The sequence below is a fragment of the Tamandua tetradactyla genome, chromosome 4 (genome assembly GCF_023851605.1).
Source record: "Tamandua tetradactyla isolate mTamTet1 chromosome 4, mTamTet1.pri, whole genome shotgun sequence".
Classification (NCBI taxonomy): domain Eukaryota; kingdom Metazoa; phylum Chordata; class Mammalia; order Pilosa; family Myrmecophagidae; genus Tamandua; species Tamandua tetradactyla.
In genome coordinates, this window is record NC_135330.1 from 70112189 (window position 1) to 70131341 (window position 19153).

General features: G+C 37.9%; 1 protein-coding gene and 1 pseudogene across 1 annotated transcript in view; both read left to right on the plus strand.

Annotated features, from left to right (window-relative positions):
* Positions 1 to 19153, plus strand: part of INTS7 (integrator complex subunit 7) — a 125333-nt gene that overhangs the window by 86477 nt on the left and 19703 nt on the right. Inside the window, exons 14-16 of the mRNA XM_077157746.1 lie at positions 5188 to 5382; positions 6644 to 6747; positions 17777 to 17845. Coding sequence (XP_077013861.1) covers positions 5188 to 5382; positions 6644 to 6747; positions 17777 to 17845 — 368 coding nt within the window. The remainder of the gene's footprint in view (positions 1 to 5187; positions 5383 to 6643; positions 6748 to 17776; positions 17846 to 19153) is intronic.
* Positions 6922 to 13013, plus strand: LOC143681032 (eukaryotic peptide chain release factor GTP-binding subunit ERF3A pseudogene; annotated as a pseudogene).

A 19153-nucleotide genomic window follows, 5' to 3' on the forward strand; every position in this document is an offset into this window, starting at 1 on the left:
CCCTTTCAGTCGATAAGGTTTTCTCAATCCTTTGGTACTGAGTCCCAGCTCATTCTAGGATTTCTGTCTCACATTGCCAGGAAGGTCCACACCCTGGGAGTCATGTCCCACGTAGAGGGGAGAGGTTATGCACCCTTTTTGAAAGAGTTTGCTGTGTATAGTAGAACCTGTCCTGATCATTGTGGTTTCCCAACACACATGTGCATCCATGCATTGAGATGTAGACTCATTTGTAGCTTCTGGATCTTTTTTTACTAGCTCTTCACTTTTCACTTATCTAGGGACTTAATTACCTCTTAATCATGTTTGTTCAGCTTTTCCAAATTTCTTTGAAGATATTCTCATTGGAGAAGATGGTGGCAAAATAGGGGCTTAGTAAGTTTGATCCTGTCATCATTGACATTACACCAGTTTCCTTAACAGTGAGTAAGTAAGTCTCTCATCCATCTTATTCTGAGCAAAGAGATGAACAGAGAAAAGTAAACTGCTTAATTAATAAATTATCACTAGGTCATCTGGGCCATAAAGAGTATTAATAGCACTTCAGAAGATGATTCATGCCCCCTTCCACTCACAGCCTTTACCCTTCTCCCCTGAAGTAACCAATATTTTGATTTCTAGAACTGTGTTTCCTTGTTTTTTCAACCTTATTTAAGGAATCATACATTATGATTCTTTTACTTCTAGCTTATTTTACTTAGCATTAAGTTTGTATGATTCATTCATGTTTTTTGTTGTATGCTGAAGTGAATCATTCTCTGTAGTATTTCATTGGATAACTGTTATGCAGTCTGTTTTTCCATTTTATTGTTGAGGAACATTTGGGTTATTTCCAGTTTGGAGTTACTAAGAATAATTTGGCTATGAATGTTCTTATACACATCTTTTGGTTTAGGTGTCCATTTCTTCTGGGTGGCGTGCTAGGTCATAGGATATGCTTAGGTTCAGTTTTAAAAGATAACTACCAAACAGCTGCCCATGGTGTTTCTAACTTATACTCTTACCACTATGCCTTTTGGCATTCATAGTGCTTCTTGAATCTATGGTGTCATGGTCAGGTTCATGTGTCAACTTGGCCAAGTGGTGATACCTGTTTGGTTGGGCAAGTGCTGGCCTTTCTGTTGCACTGAGGATATTTCATAGAATTAAATCATGATCATGTCAGCTGTATCCACAGCTGATTCCATTTGTAATCAGCCAAGGGGAGTGTCTTCTGCATTGAGTGATGCTTCCTCTAATCACCAGACGCCTTTTAAGGAGAATTCAGAAGAGATAGGCTTCATCCAGACCCTCCATTGGAATCGTCGGCTTCATAGCCTGCCCTGCGGATTTTGTACTCTGTTTTCCCATGGTCACGTGAGAGTTTTATAAATTTTATATTTGTGAGTATTCCCTGTTGATTCTGTTTCTCTAGAGAACCCTAACTAATACACATGGCTTGATAACTTGGATCAGTTTTGGAACATTTGGCCATTATCTCTTCTGCTCCCTTTCTCTTTTATTTGGGACTCACAGTAAACATATGTTAGTTCCTTCTACCAGGTTGTGTATATCTCTTACATTCTTTTATACATATCCCATCTTTTTATCTTTCTATACTTCACTCTAAATGTTTTCTTCTGACCCAGTCAAGTTTTCTCTTCAGCTTTGTGTAATCTATCAACCCATTCATTGAATTTTTAATTTCATTTATTGTTTTTCTACTTCTAGAAATAATTCTGTATTTTCCAGTTCTCTGACAGGATTCTCTTGTCATTAATTTCTTTAGCATATTAATCATAGTTATTTTTAAATTGATATCTAATATCTCTTGTGACTTGTGTCTTTGCTCTTTATTTCTACTCTTGGCTTGGCAAAATCTGTCTTTCTTGTATGCTTATTTTTTATTACGTTTTGGACAGTGTATGTGCAAATCACTGTGATTAATTACATCATCTAGAACTTCAAATATTCTTTTCTTTGCTTCTGGCATGCAGTTGGGCTAACCCCAAGGATTGAACTAATTCCAGTCCAGGCTTCAGACTTTGTGAGGGCCAGTGTATTTTTGGTTTCTCCTAACTTCTAGGGGTATAACCCTTTGGTGTTTCCACCATATGTAACCATATGAGACTGCCTTGGTTTCTCAGCCTCCCAGTAGTAGTTTTCAAATTAATAGATTTTACCAAATGTCAGTTACTGGAGTTTCCTTCTTGTCTCTCCATGGTATTGGCTACATAAGTCCTTGCTCTCTTAGTAGTTCTTCAGTGATTTCAAATATATGTTTTAAATATTTTGTTCAGTTTTCATAGTTCTTACCAGAGGATTAATTCAAAGCAATCTAGTTCACTATTATTTGAAGCGTGGCTTTTCTTTTAGAAGCTGAGGTTATCAGTTTTCTCTTTAGCCACATTGGTTTTTTTAGCTAGTCTATGTAGAAAGCAGTATGTGCTTTACAAATGAGAAATTCAATGAAATAGCATATGCATATTTAGCATAAATTTAACTATGCGTAATTAGCAAAAAGAAAAGACATAAAGAAGAAAAACCACAATTTAAATAAGGGGAAAGAAAAATAGCGTTTAACTACTGAGAACTATTTGAATTCTTCTCAATTAGCTTATATTCTAAAGTTAGCATTAGAAGGGAATTCTGGTCTGCTATTCCTTCATCTGGCTAGATTGAATTTACTGGAAATAATTCTTTCATAAAGAATTTTCAGGGGTAGTTTTGATTATATACAATTTTTGTTTTCCCTGCTGACCTTAGATCCTAAAATCCACTTAAGCTTTAGCTCCACTGTAAAGAAAAGCAAATATATATTCATTTTGCTCCTCACTGGTATTAATCATATTTCTATAGTTTGAATTTTATTTCTTATAGATTTCCCTTCATTTCTGGACAATATTGCCTTTTAAAGTCTTTGTGTATTAGGTAACAGCTATCTTTTTTTCTGTTCTTTTTTAGGCACATATGTTATATCTAGTATTGCTTTGCTTCAGCATAACACAGTCCAAGATAGCACAATTACCTTTAAGATTACCATCTTATATCATCCATCAAATATTTCTTGTTAGTCAGAAATAAAATCCAGAGTAGCAGCAAATCTCCCGCATTACAACTATATATTGCTTCTCTTTCAGTTTTATAATGCATGTTAGGACAGTTTTCCATGTTTTTTGTCTGGTAAAATGGTCTGCACTCTATTTATATCATATACACATACTTGTACTCCTCTCGCTTCCGAAGTTGCTGACAGGCAGTAAATTGAAAATAGCAAGCAGCGGGCTGAGGGTTTTGGAGGTAAGAAGATGATTTGTCCTTTCATAAGATCAAATCAATCTAATTAAGAAATGGAAAACGACTGAAATGGTCTCTGTAACTTCCTAATCTGTGCTATTTCATCACTAGAACCATAAAATTAAATATTCAGTATAGTTAATACCTCTAGCTTATCTACCTTATATAAAATACTTCAAGGGCCTTTGTAGTTTGACAGAGATACTAGACCAAGTGTTTCTTCTTATAAAGGATATACACAGTGATTTGCTATTTTGAAGAGTAAAATGTGACTACTACCAAATAATGAAATTTATCACTTGACAATTAGTAGTAGAGAGGACCACACAAAGGTTAATATATGGTACTTAGCCAGATGGGTAATATTGTAGCTGACTTCTAGAATCCCAAAACCATATGCTTGGCTTTCCTGTTAAAAGATAAATGTGAGAGTATCTAAGAAACAGGATCACCACGTTTTAATTAGTTGTGTCATAGAGGAAAATGAATTTCACTGTGTTTCCATTTATTGTTAAATTAGAAAATTTTAGCATGTGCCTTTTATTAAAAGCATAGTGTTGGCTTCTCTGCTAGGACAGTTGTTAAATAGTTGGAGATTACTTTAGTTCTCTGCCCACATTGGCTTGATATACCGTTCTTTAATCCCTCTAGCTAGCTAATGCTACTGTTGGCTAGCCATAATTTTACTCCTGCCACCCTTTAGTACTCATTGAAAACTTACTTGTATGTTACACCTTATTCCTTAGTTGGCCTCTGTGCTCTCAACGCTGTCCACTGAGAATTTGTTCTTAAATTGAAAATGAGCTGGGGTGGTGCACCGGTGGCTCATTGGCAAGAATTCTCACCTACTGAGCTGGAGACCTGGGTTCAATTCCTGGAGCCTGCCCATGCCAAAAAAAGAAAAAAAAAAAAATTAATATGAGCTAACAGTGGAAGAAGGCAGCTTTAAGGCAATGTTCTTTTTAAACAATTGTTTAGAAACATTTTTCCTATCCCTATCTTTCTTTTCCTCCTCTCTTTTCCCCCACTTAAAAAAAAAATACTGTAACGATTCAAGTGGTAGTAATTTCAGGTTAGAAAGGTAAGAAGGTGATAAGGAGATTTGGGTGGTAATAATGATGTCCTTACAACATCCCTTTTATGATATTTTGTTGATGATGGTCTGGCTACCTCTCAAATTAAAGGATGTAGGAACGTCCAGTTTTGAGTTGTAGGGTCTCTTTGTGAATGTAGGAAGTAAGGAACCTTTGATGTTGCTGTAATGTTCAGGTTTTCAATGCTAATTGTTTGGTTAGCTAAAGCTGCTGGAGTGCAACCTACCAGAAATGGGTTGGCTTTTACAAAGGGGATTTATTAGGTTACAGATTTACAGTTCTAAGGCCATGAAAATTTGTCCACATTAAGGCATCATACTTTCTCTGAGGAAAAGCTGCAGGCATCCAGGGTTCCTATGTCACGTGGGAAAACAAAAGGCAACATTTCCTGGTCCTTTCTCTCCTGGATTCTGGTTTCAAAATGGCTCTCTCAGTTCCTGTGGGTTCTGCTGGGACACTTTCTTTACTCTCAGCTCTCTCAAAAATGTCTCTGCCAAGTAAAGGACTCCAGCAAAGGGATCAAGACCCACATTGAATGGGCTGGGTCACATCTCCATGGAAACAACCTAAGCAAAAGGTACCACCCAACAATAGGTCTGCGTCCACAGAAATGGATTAAAGGAACATCTAGGGTACATAACAGATTCAAATCAGCACACTAATATTAATAAGTTTTTCTTTCTACGTTACTTGTTTTCCCTTATAATTTACATGTTTATGCATCAGTGTTAGTACTACTGCTCTTTTGCACAAATTGAAAAATACTTGATACTGTACCATTTGCTGTGTTCACTTTGTCTCCATTTTTTTTTTCCAGGCTGCCAGTACACCGCTGAATCCTTTAAGTTTTCAGTGTGAATTTGTAAAACTCAGGATTGACCTTCTACAGTCCTTCTCTCAACTTATCTGTACTTGTAACAGCCTAAAGACAAGTCCCCCACCTGCAATTGCCACAACAATTGCTATGACCTTAGGAAATGACCTTCAGAGATGTGGTCGCATCTCCAATCAGGCATGTCTTAATTTTATTTTCAGTGCACTTTTTATTTATAAGAGGTTTTGAGGGTTAGTTGTAAGAGATTCTGAAAGTTAAAATCAGTGGTTAAGATGGGGTGCATGGGTGGTTCAGTGGTAGAATGTTCGCCTTCCATGCAGGAAACCCAAATTCAGTTCGCTGACCACCCTCCCTGTTCTAGTTTGCTAGCTGCAGGAATGCAACACACCAGAGATGGATTGGCTTTTAATAAATGGGGATTTATTTTGTTAGTTCTTCAGAGGAAAGGCAGCTAACTTTCATCTGAGGTTCTTTCTTACGTGGGAAGGCACAGGATGGTCTCTGCTGGCTTTCTCTCCAGGCCTCTGGGTTCCAACAGCTTTCCCTTGGGTGATTTCTTTCTGCATCTCCAAAGGCCTGGGCTGAGGTATGAGTGCTGAGATGAGGTATGCCAAGCTGCTTGGGCTGTGCTACGTTGCACTCTCTCATTTAAGCATCAGCCAATTAAGTCAAATGTCACTCATTGCAGCAAACACGCCTCCTAGCTGACTGCAGATGTAATTAGCAACAGATGAGGTTCACGTACCATTGGCTCATGTCCGCAACAACAAAACTAGGCACGTTCACCTGGCCAAATTGACAACTGACTCTACCTACCACATCCCCCCCAAAAAATTTATAAAATCAGTGGTTAGACTCAGAAGTTTTAAAGCATCAAATGCTTATTAACTCATCTGTCTTGCCAGAAATAGGCTGTGTTACTAGAGAGGATGACAGAGTGATTGATGATATCTCACTACTACATATTTATATTAAAAGAGAAGAGGCTTGCATTGTGAAGAAATTGAAGAATGTTCATAACTATATTAATTATTTCAGTGGAACTTGAAGCTAAAAATGCAAATGTTTTCTGTTTTTATATATTACATAAACTTGTGTACATTTATTCTTTTTTTATTTTTTCATTTATTCTTTTTTTTTTTTTTTTTTACATGGGCAGGCACCGGGAATCGAACCCGGGTCCTCTGGCATGGCAGGTGAGCATTCTTGCCTGCTGAACCACCGTGGCCTGCCCTTCATTTATTCTCTTATCATCTTTGTGGGTTTTATTTAAGAATATTTATAAAAATGAATGGAATGACAGTGAAAGAGTTCCAGTAATTTTTTGGATTCTTATTGTTTGAGGATAGTTTTTGTTTTGTTTTGATGTTTTTGTTGTTGTTGTTTATACAATAATGATAGTATGTTTGTCACAATTGATATTTTTCCTTTTTTCCAGATGAAACAGTCCATGGAAGAATTTCGAGGCCTTGCATCCCGATATGGGGATCTTTATCAGGCATCTTTTGATGCTGATTCAGCAACTTTGAGGAATGTCGAACTGTATCCTTTATTTCTTATTTTGGGGAAGAGTCCTTTTAAATGTAAATGCTTCAGTTATGCTTAACTACAAATTATATAAGGCTACAAATGTTTCATAATTAATACTTTCCCCTTTGAAATCTAGTATGAGTAGTCTACTTTTTTTTTTTAACTTTTCTTATTGTATAGTATAGTGTGTATGCAAAGCAAAGAAATAAAAAAGCAATAGTTTTCAAAGCACTCTTCAACAAGTGGTTCCAGGACAGATCCCAGAGTTTGTCATGGGGTACCATATGATCCTCTCATATTTTTCCTTCTAGCTGCACCAGAATATAAGAGGGTAGAGAGCTTAAATATTTTTTTTCATCACAATTGACTTTTTTCCCTTCTTTTTTTGTAAAAAAATAACATACATGCAAAAAAGCTACAAATTTCAAAGCACAGCAGCACAGTTAGTTGTAGAACATATTTCAGAATTTGACATGGGTTACAGTTTCACAATTTTAAGTATTTACTTCTAGCTACTCTAAAGTACTGGAGACTAAAAGAGATCAATTTAATGATTCAGCATTCCCATTCATTTATTAAATCTTACCTTCTATGTATAACTCTACCATCACCTTTGAACTTTCCATATCTCTCTTTAGGGTTGTTTGTACTTTGGCAATTCTAAATTTTTCATATTGGAAGAGTCTGTCACTAATAAGGGGTAAGGAGATGGAACTATCTGATGTTCTGGAGAGCCTGGGCTAGGTTTCAGGACTTAACTGGACCAGGGACCCATCTGGAGGTTGTAGGTTTCTAGAAAGTTAACTCTAGTGCATTGAACCCTTGTGGAATCTTTATATATTGCCCTAGGTGTTCTTTAGGATTAGGAATGGTCCTCGTTAGGGGTTGACAGGTTATGAGGTAGCAAGGTCTACCTGAAGCTTGTGTAAGAGCAGCCTCCAAAGTAGCCTCTCAACCCTATTTGAACTCTCTCTGCCACTGATACTTTATTAATTATACTTCTTTTCCCCCTTTTGGTCAGGATGTAATTGTTGATCCCACAGTGCCAGATCTGGATTCATCCCTGGGAGTCCTTTCTGACGTCCTTTCTGCCCTGAGTCCTTTCTGCCCTCCCCTCCACGTGGGGCACGACATCATGTCGTGCCCCACGTGGAGGAGAGGGCAGTGATTTCTCTTCCAGAGTTGAACTAAGAGAGAGTGAGATCACATCTGAGCAACAACAGAGGTCCTCTAGAAGTAACTCGTAGGCATGCCTATAGGTAGTCTGAGCTTCTCCACTACCTACATAAGCTTCACAAGAGTAAGCCTCATGATCGAGGGCATGACCTATTATTTTGGGTGTCCCTAAAGTTTGACACAGTATCAGGGAATTCCCTGATGGTGAGGTTTAATAGTTCCATAGTCTTTCTCCCCTCCCTCGGGGGACTTTGCCAATACTTCTTGATTATCTGCTTAATATACTCTAGTATGTTTCCAGGCATTAAAATAAACTGTGCAGGATCAAGGACCTCTTTCTTAATCTGTGCTTCCTGTGTTTCAGTTATTCAAATGAGCTATACAGATAGGTTGAATTAGATTACGCACTATAGAAAACTTCAGTTGCAGATCAAATAAACCTTTCTTCCTTTGGTCTCAAAGAGTATGTGTGGTTCTAAAATACAGACACTATCTTCCTTACCCCTATGTTCTCAATTACTTTAACCCCAACCTGTTCAACTTCATTCTTATCTCTAAATATCAGGTTATATATATAACAGCCTCTCAAAATCCAGAAATAATAATCACCACTCCAGACTTAATGTGTCTGCTCTAAAAGCTTACAATCTAAACATTTTCTTATAAGCATTTCCAAAGGTGACCATGCCATTGTGTTCTTTTGTTTCTGGCTTATTTTGCCTCACCAAATATCCCACATATTCATTCACTTCGTTGCATGCTTCACGGCCTTCGTTCATAAGTGTACACCATTGTTCACCAATCTACTCCATCAGTGCGTCCTTCCGCCACCTACGTTCATCGGGCGTCATGTGGAAGGCCCAAAGTCCACAGTCCATCAACATTCTCAATTTTGTATAATTTCATTGTTCCCAAGAGAAACAAAACCAATAACCACACCCTTGCCAAATAGGAAATCTAAACCTCCCCCTGACTTGTCCCTCACCCCATTATTTACCTCTGTAGTTGCTGTGGTAGTGCTGATGGTTTCCGTTTGAACATAGCTCATAGCATGCAATAGCAATTTTCCCCCTGTACCCTGGACTTAAACAGTCTTTATACAAGAATCATATCTTTGAAGTAATTCTTGCAAGAACTAATTCATATTTCTAATGTGAATCACTGGGGGCACGTAGGTCTATACAACCCCTTTCAATCTTGTTCATCTTCAATATGATATTACTTCTAGACCTACTAGAGAATCACCTTCACTCCTATCTATTCCCTCACCTTGGAGTTCAACCTCATTAGCTAATGATTCACCCATCTCTAGCTTCTTTGTATCTCTGAGTCCCCTATATTCTGTATTGTAAGCCTCTGATTATACCTTTATTCTGGTCATAAAAGTGGAATCATACAGTATCTATCCTTTTATGTCTGACTAACTTCGTTCAGCATTATGTCCTCAAGATTCATCCATCTTGTCATGTGCTTCAGGATGTCATTTTGTCTTACTGCTGCATAATATTCCATCATATGTATATACCACATTTTGTTGATCTCTTCTATTGATGGGCGTTTGGTTTGTTTCCATCTTTTGGTCATTGTGAATAATGCTGCTGTGAACATTGGTGTGCAAATGTCTGTTTGTGTCATTGCTTTCAGCTCTTCTGGGTATATATACCAAGTAGTGCTGTTGCTGGGTCACATAGATCAACTCAATATTTAGTTTCCTAAGGAACCTCCAACCAATCTTCCATAGTGACTGCACCATTATACATTCCCACCAGCAGTGCGTAAGTGTCCCAGTTTCTCCACATCCTCATTGTAGTCTTGATGTACATTTATTTTCCTTATAGCCGATGAAAATGAGCATCTCTTCATGTCCTTCTGAGCCATCTGTATTTGCTCTTCAGAAAAATGCCTATCCATATCTTTAGCCCATTTTATAATTGGGTCATTTGTTCTTTTTTGTTGAGTTGTATGACTTCTTTGAATATACAGGAAATCAAGCCTTTACTTGATATGTGATTTCCATATATTTTCTCCCATTTACTTGGCTGCCTCTTCACCTTTTTGACAAAGTCTTTTGAGGTGCAAAAGCATTTGATTTTGAGGAGTTCCCAATTATCTATTGTTTCTTTTGTTGCTTGTGCTTTCGGTGTAAAGTTTAGAAAGCTACCTCCTATTACCAGGTCTTGAAGATGTTTCCCTACATTTTCTTCTAGAAACTTTACGGTGTTAGTTCTTATGGTTAGGTGTTTGATCCACTTTGAGTTAATTTTCATGAAGGGTGTAAGATAGGGGTCCTCTTTCATCCTTTTGGCTATTGATATCCAGTTCTTGCCTGCCGGATTATTGAAAAGACTATTTTGTCCAGTTCAGAGGATTTGAGGGCTTTGTCAAAAAATCAGTTGACCAGAGGAGGATTGAGTCACCTCCGCCACCGTCACGAGTGCGGAATTTGGACTGGAGCTGCAGCTGCCACTACGTGGGAGATTGTGTGGCTAGCCCCCGGCCTTTCTGCTTCACTGCCTTTGTTCAGTCAAAGCGATTTGCTCCTCCCCAACCCGTCGCCCCCACCTCCATTTCCTGTCCTCGATTCATCACACACACAGCCTCCCCACCCCTATCATAGATCAGGGTAGTGGTGGCAGAGGCAGCTACTCGCCGCTCAACTGCTGGGAACAGGCAGACATGGAAGCCCCTGGGCTGAGCCCTTGAGGCAGCAGTGCTCCCTCCTTGGTGGCGGCCAAGGCCCAGCATGAGCACCTCAGCACGGCCTTTAGTCAGCAACTCAGTGTCAGTGCCAAACCTTTTGTGCCCAGCGTCCACACCACCAAGTTCATGCCGTCCTTCCTGCGGGGTCCGGCCCAGCCCCCACCAGCCCCACCCAATGGCACCAACAGCAACCACTGAGTCGGTAGCGGCATTGGAGGCTCTTCAGCACCTGTGGAATTTTCTCAAGACAAACAGTCGTTGTATAAAGGTTCAGATTAGGCTGTTACATGGAACTTTCAGAGCCTGTTGTGGAAAATGGAGAGACAGAGATGCCTCCAGAAGAATCATGGGAGCACAAAGAAGAAATAAGTGAAGCAGAGCCAGGGGAAGGTTCCTTGCAAGATGGAAAGCCCCTGGAGGAAAATGCCCGAGAAATGATGGAGGAAGACGAAGAAACACCAAAACCTGAATCTGTGCTGGCACTGCCAGGTGCTCCTAAAACAGAACATGTAAATGTAGTATTCATTGGGTATGTAGATGCTGGCAGGTCAACCATTGGAGGTCATATAATGTATTTGACTGGCATGGTTGACAAAATGACACTTGAGAAATATGAAAGAGAAGCTAAAGAAAAAACAGAGAAACTTGGTATTTGTCTTGGGCCTTAGACACAAATCAAGAAGAACAAGGTAAGGGTACAACAGTAGAAGTGGGCCTTGCCTGTTTTGAAACAGAAAAGAAGTATTTCACAATTCTAGATGTTCCTGGTCACAAGAGTCTTGTCCCAAACATTATTGGTGGTGCTTCTCAAGCTGATTTGGCTATTCTGATAATCTCTGCCAGGAAGAGAGAATTTGAAATTGGATTTGAAAAAGGAGGATAGACCAGAGAACGTGCAATGTTGGCGAAGACAGCAGGTATAAAGCATTTAATTGTGCTAATTAATAAGATGGATGACCCAACAGTAAATTGGAACAATGAGCGATACGAGGAATGTAAATAGAAACTAGTGCCAGTTTTGAAAAAAGTTGTCTTCAGTTCCAAAAAGAACATTCATTTTATGCCTTGCTCAGGACTGACTAGAGCAAATCTTAAAGAACAATCAGATTTCTGTCCTTGGTGCAGTGGATTACCATTTATTCCATATCTGGATAATTTGCCAAACTTAATCAGTTGATGGACCAATCAGGCTGCCAATTGTGTATAAGTACAAGGATATGGGCATTGTGGTCCTGGGAAAGCTGGAATCAGGATCTGTTTGTAAAGGCCAGCAGCTGGTGATGATGCCAAACAAACACAATGTGAAAGTTCTTGGAATCCTTTCTGATGATGTAGAAACTGATTCTATAGCCCCAGGTGAAAACCTCAAAATCAGACTGAAAGGAATTGAAGAAGGAAATTCTTCTAGGATTCATACTTTGTGATCCTAACAATCTTTGTCATTCTGGATGCACATTTGATGCCCAGATAGTGATTATTGAGCACAAACCCATCATCTGCCCAGGTTATAATGCATTGCTGCACTTTCATACCTGTGTTGAGAAAGCTGAAATAACCGCATTAATCTGCTTGGTAGACAAAAAATCAGGAGAAAAAAGTAAGACGACCCCATTTTGTGAAACAAGATCAAGTATGCATCACTCGTTTAAGGACAGCAAGAACCATCTCCCTTGAGACTTTTAAAGACTTCCCTCAAATGGGTCGTTTTACTTTTAAGAGATGAAGGTAAGACCATTGCAATTGGAAAAGTTCTAAAACTGGTTCCTGAGAAAGAAAAACTAAGCATTTTGATGACCCAACACGATACTATGAGGAAAATTGACTGCAAAAGCTTACTTCACAACGCCTTCTCTTATTTTCTCCCCTTTAACAAACCTCTCCCCATATTTTGCAAAGAGAAAATTCATAGCAAACGTCCACATTATGTCAGCTTTCTCATATTGAGAGCTCTGCTACACCACTGTTGAATTTTTCCCCAAATTTTTTCCTTCCCCTCTCACACTGCTTCCTTGGACAGATTTGGCAGTAGCTTTGTAAGTGATGTGAACCTAATTGCCTATAATAATGAAAACCTACAGGAATTTTTTTTTTTTTTCCATTTTCCCCTTAGGCATATTTAGGCTATTTTCCCCAGGCAGATCATTCTGAGTGTGCGATTGTGTGTGTACATGTTAAAAACACAACTATCATGTTAATAAAATATTCAATTTGAAATCCTTTTTGGTATTTGAATTGCTTTTAAATAATGTTTTTTATCTGGAAGTAACATTGTTGCATTAGTTTTTAACTTAACCAAGTAGTTGAATACATTTTATTACTTGGATTTTTCTAAACTTTTCCCCTACTCCACTACTTTAAATGAGTCATTTACAAACAATGTTCAAGTTTGTATTAAAGAATTAGTTGACCCCTTCTTTTGATAATTAATACATATGTACAATTAAATACCTTTATGCAAGTGTGACACTGCTTTATTAGGTCTATCATTTTCTGCTAATTTATATTTTTAATATGATTTCTTAAAAACAGTATATTTAAAATAGAAAAAAAAATCAGTTGACCATAGATTTGGTGGTCTATTTCTGCACCCTCGATTTGATTCCATTGGTCAATGCTTCTGTCTTTGTGCCAGTACCATGCTGGGGTTTTTTTTGTTTGTTTTTGTTGTTGTTGTTTTTGCATGGGCAGGTACCAGGAATCAAACCCATGTCTCCAGCATGACGGGCGAGAACTCTGCCTGCTGAACCACTGTGGCCCACCCAGTACCATGCTGTTTTGACCACTGTGGCTTTATAATAGGTTTTAAAGTCAGGGAGTATTAATCCTCCCACCTTGTTCTTCTTTTTAGGAGCTTTTAGCTATTCGGAGTCTCTGTCCCTTCCATATAAATTTGATACTTAGCTTTTCCAAATTTTCAAAGTAGGTTGTTGGAATTTTGATTGGTACTGTGTTGAATCTGTAGATCAATTTGGGAAGAATTAACATCTTAACTATGTTTAGCCTTCCTGTCCATGAGCAGAGAATGTCTTTCCCCCTATTTAGATCTCTTTTGATTTCTTTTAGCAATGTTATATAGTTTTCTGTGCACAAATCCCTTATATCCCTAGTTAAGTTCATTCCTAAGTATTTGATTCTTTTAGTTGCTATTTTGAATGGGATTTTTCCCTTAACTGACTCCTCAGCTAGTTCATTGTTTGTGCATAGAAATGTCATTGATTTTGCATATTAGTTTTATATCCTGCCACCTTGCTGAATCTCTTTATTAACTCAGCTAACTTTTGCTATAGATTTCTCGGGATCTTCCAAGTATAGTATCATATCATCTGCAAATGATGGGAGTTTTACTTCTTCCTTTCCAATTTGGATGCCTTTTATTTTCATGTCCTGCCTGATTGCTCTAGCTAGAACTTCTAGCATAATGTTAAATAATAATGGTGACAGTGGGCATCCTTTTCTTGATCTTAGGAGGAAAGCTTTCTCTCTCTCTCCATTGAATATGATGTTGGCTATTTGTATTTCATATGTTCCTTTTAACATATTGAGGTGGTTACCTTTGATTCCTATCTTTTGGAGGGTTTTTATCAGAAAAGGATGCTGAATTTTGTCGAAAGCTTTTTCAATATCAATTGAGATGATCATGTGATATTTCTCTTTCGATTTGTTAACATGCTGGATTACATTAATTGATTTTCTTGGGTTGAACCATCCTTGCATTCCTGGCATAAACTCCACTTGGTCATGGTATATAGTGTGCTGCTGGATTCGATTTCCTAATATTTTATTGAGAATTTTTGCATCTATGGTCAATAGGGAGATTGGCCTGTAGTTTTCCTTTCTTATAGCATCTTTACCCGGTTTTGGTATTAACATGAAACTAGCTTCATATAGTGAGTTAGGTAGATTCCTTTTTTCGCAGTTTTTTGAAAAGTTTGAGCAGGATTCGTGTTAAATCTTTAAACGAGTGTTTGATAAAATTCCACTGTGAAACCATTTGGCCCTGGGCTTTTATTTGTAGGAAGATTTTTTATGACTGATTGAATCTCTTTACTTGTGACTGGTTTGTTGAGATCTTCTATTTATTCTTGAATCAGTGTAGCTTGTTTGTGTGTCTCCAGGAATTTATCCATTTCATCTAAGTTGTCTAGTCTGTTGGCATATAGTTGTTCATAGTATCCTCTTATGATTTCTTTTGTTTCTTCAGGGTCTGTGGTAACCCACCCCTTCTCATTTCTGATTTTATTTATTTGCATCCTCTCTCTTTTTTTCTTTGTCAGTCTTGCTAGTGGCCTGTCAATTTTGTTGATTTTCTCAAATAACCAACTTTTGGTTTTATTGATTCTTTCTGTTGTTTTTTTTGTTCTCCCATTCATTTATCTGTGCTTTAATTTTTGTTATTTCTCTTTTCCTATTTGCTTTGGGGTTAGTTTGCTGTTCTTTCTCAGGTTCCTCCTGTTTTGCTGTTAAGTCCTCAATTTTTTGCTCATTCTTGTTTTTTAATACAGACATATAGGACAATAAATTTCCCTCTCAACACAGCCTTTGCCGCATCCCATAAATTCTGCTACCTATAGAGTAGAGTGGTATATTGAAGTCTCCTACTATTATTGTTGATACATCTATTGCTCCCTTCAGTTTTGCCAATGTCTGTCTCATGTATGTTCATGCTCCTTGATTGGAAGCATAAACATTTATGATTGTTATATCTTCTTGGCAAATTGGCCCTTTAATTAGTATATAGTGTCCTTCTTTGTTTCTTATGATGTCTTTATAGTTAAAGTCTATTTTGTCCAATATTCTTATAGTTACTCCTGTTTTCTTTTGGTTACAACTTGTGTGGAAAATCTTTTTTTCATCCTTTCCCTTTCAATCTATTTGTATCCTCTTTCTGTTTGTATTCTTTACCCTTAGTGATACTCTTCAATTCTGTGCCCTCCTCCAGATCTCACTCTCCTGTCTTTTTTTTTTTTCAGCTGGCAGAACTCCATTTAGTATTTCTTGTAGGGCCGATCTCTTCTTGATAAATTCTTTCAGGACTTCATTGTGAAAACTGTAATCTCTCCCTGAATTTTGAAGGACAATTTGACTGGGTATAGAATTCTTGGCTGGGAGTTTTTCTCTTTCAGAATCTTGAATATATCATACCACTGCCTTCTTGCCTCCAGGGTGCTGGTTGAATAATCTGAACTATTCAGCTAGTTGAATAGTCTGAACTCAGTCTTATTTCACACTTTGTTTTGTCTATCATTTCCCTGAGTTCAATTCAGTTTTTCCCATTTTTTGCCATTTGCTGTTTTAAGTCTTTGAAGTCAGTTATCCTGTCCTTATATCACTTATTCTTTCTTCTGTCTCTTCAAATCTGGTGTTGTGTGCCTCCAGTATGTTTTTTATTTGGTGAACAGAATCTTTAATCTCTGTGATATCTGCTATTTTTCTATTTATTCTTTCAAATTCCTCTTTATACTCTTCAGTTGTCTTCTTGATCTCCTTTATGTCATTTGCTGTCCCACTTATTTTATTAAGTAGAGTTATATGAACATCTTTGATTAGGTGTCCCAGTGTCTGTCTCCTCTGGTGTTTTAATTTGGTTATTAGGCAGGGCTGTATCTGTCTGCATTATGATATGCTTAGCAATCTTCTGCTGTCTTCGTGGCATATAAATATCTTGATTAATTTTCTTTGGGAGTTGATTTCTTTCAGCATTCTAAGGCTTTGTGTTTGCAGGATGGTTGTACAGCAGGAAGCAGGGCACAGGGTTGAGCACTCAGTACAGTGATTTGTTTCAGGGCAGGTATGGGTGCAGGTTGGGGATGTTACCCTGATGCTTGTGAATTTGGGCTGCCATTGGCCAGGGAGGATGTAGCTGTGCGGGGTGCACAGGTATGGGGTACGTAACCCTGGTGTGCACTGGTCTAAGGCACGGGGCTCTTTGTGTGCATGCATGGAGCTGTGGCATCAGGTCTGCATTAACGCCTTCGTGGATTGGGTGAGATGTGACCCAACTGCGTAAGTCAATACTTTCTCAGAGTTGGCAAGTGAGGCTGATGGCTGTGTGCATTCGCTTTTCTAGGACTATTCCTAGTCCCACGCTCCTGTCTGTGCAGTCCTGCGGGCTCTACCCCTCTGCACCAGGCTCCAGCTTTCTGCCTCTCAGTTCCTCCTCAGCCTCTGCTACCAGGGCTACCACATGTGGTGCAGAAGGCTCTCCCACGTCAGCCGCACTCCTGAATCACTGCCTCAGTTGCCCTCCTGTCCCTTCTATCAGTATACTTTTACCTTTTAAGGCCAGCCAAGCTTTAAAAGAGAATGTGGTGACTGAATGGTGATATTCTGTCACCTCTAGGAAAAACATCAATATACCAAGTCCTACTAGTTTTACTTAGTGTGTGCTTACTTGAGCTACAAAAGGCAACACAGTACATTTGTCTACTATACAGCCGTTTTCTGTTTTACCTCACCTTTCTTTTTTTCATAGCTAACAGCCCTTGTTCCCACCACGTTTGTTAATGATCTATTCAATATTTTGTCATTACCTTTATTCCCTAAATCTTCTTTTAGTTCTCCACGATTGTTTATTAGCAGCCTCAAATGCTTTTTGAAACAAAGCCAAAGAAATTATATTTAAATTATAGCACTTATAAATCAATAATTTTTGGCATATTGGTTAACTGATTAAGAATCAGTGAATGGTCTGGGTCCTCTGCCCTACAAAATGTGTGTGCAGAAATTTGCGTATAATTTCAAAGGTGTTAACTGATCCCTTGAGTCTCAACTTCTGAGCCTCTAGGGTAAAGGCATTGGTTGTTTTCAAAGTTTTGTGAGTGCAACTTTTTTTTATTTGTTTCAAAGTTTACAAGAAACCCCCGTATCTAAAATAGATATTTTTTTTAAAAAAACAGTTGCTATAATTGAATCAAGGAAGCCCAGAGCCTGTTGCTTGGTTTCCTCTTCCCATATGAGGCAGCCTCTGAAGTACCCTTCCTGGGACAGAGTTTGAAAACCGCTATTATAGACAGCAGGTTATCACTTAAAAGGAAATTGGAACCTTGGACCATTTGAGTTGAAAACATATGGTTACCATCCTAATCTTGACATCATTTACTATTCGGATAGTAAAAGCCTATAGTGAATTTCTTTATTTTCATGTATAACCTTAACATTAATCCAGACAGCAGCAGAGCTGTTTACTGATATCTCACACAATTGAAGCCCTAATTTTGGATCCAGAATCAGCAAGGTAATTCTAATAGTTTACATTACAAAAATCTTTCAGATATATTACCGGTGTTACAGTGCTTTAGAAGAAAGATATTATAGTAGAAGAAACAAAGAAAGAACTCTACCTGCGTTTCTCCAAAGTGGCATAGCTAGTGACCAAATCTAACTCCACTATTTACTTACCTCTTGCCTCTTTTTCCCCCTTAAATATTGATTTTGAGAAATAACTGGGAGTGAATTATCTATCCTGTTTATCCTATAATAATTTTCTGTTATATACATAACTAAACTTTGGTATGGAAAGATTGAACTAATAATACAATTAAGCTTTAACTGAAAATTTTTATTCTTCGACTTCCAAAACAAAAAGATATTCCTTTTTTTTGCTTTATTTTACTTCTTCTAACCCTCCTTGACAGATAATTGTTCAAAATATTTTTATTAATACATGATCCATTCATTCTTCCTCAGTGTAGTATTCTGTTTTTTTAATATGCTTGTTCAGCCATCTATCATAACAATGCTGTAAGGCCTGTGATTCTAAGATCTGCTTCCTTAAAGAAAAATGTAGTCAACAAGGCATTTTAAGTTTCTCTCCCCTAAGCATTGACTTCCTTTCACAAAGGGTAGTACCAAGATCCTTACCTTCTGTTTAAAAGTGATAGCTATTCTCAAACTATGTCACTTAGCCTCTTTTATCTCCATCACTCATTTGATTTATTTTGATATTTTTATGACATACTAATTTTCACTATCTTTTTTTTTCTCTTATTCTTATCTATCTTTTCCCCTCGAACATGAAATATTCTTTTTCTATAAGCCAAGTTACTTCCCTTTTAAATTTCAAAATATTCTTGAACACCCCACATCTTTCACAGAGTCTTTCTTAATGATATAACAAGTTCAACTATCTGATCATGTCTCTTCAGCGCACAAATGTCATCATATTATTGAGTGACATGATGTTTTCCCCAAATGACTCTTTACCAAAGAGATAGGTACATTGTCAGTAGGAGTGGGATGAATGGGGTTATCTAGACATCTTGCACGTCTACCCCTCCTACCACCTTTTTCTGGTCTTCTCCATGCTCACCCATTCCTCAGCCCATTCCCTGGCCTCGGTCCTTCATAGCAATTAAAAATTGAATTCTTTCTTTAGCTTTTTACGTTGAATGACAGAGCTTTGAGTCTCTCATTCTCAATAATGTATAACTGCAAGGAATAGAATCCTTCTAAAAGTTCTGTTCTTGATATTGTGTGCTTTTATGACTTGGAAATGAAGAAGAACCTGCTACTGAGAAGAACCTTGAGAGGGTGAAGCATACTC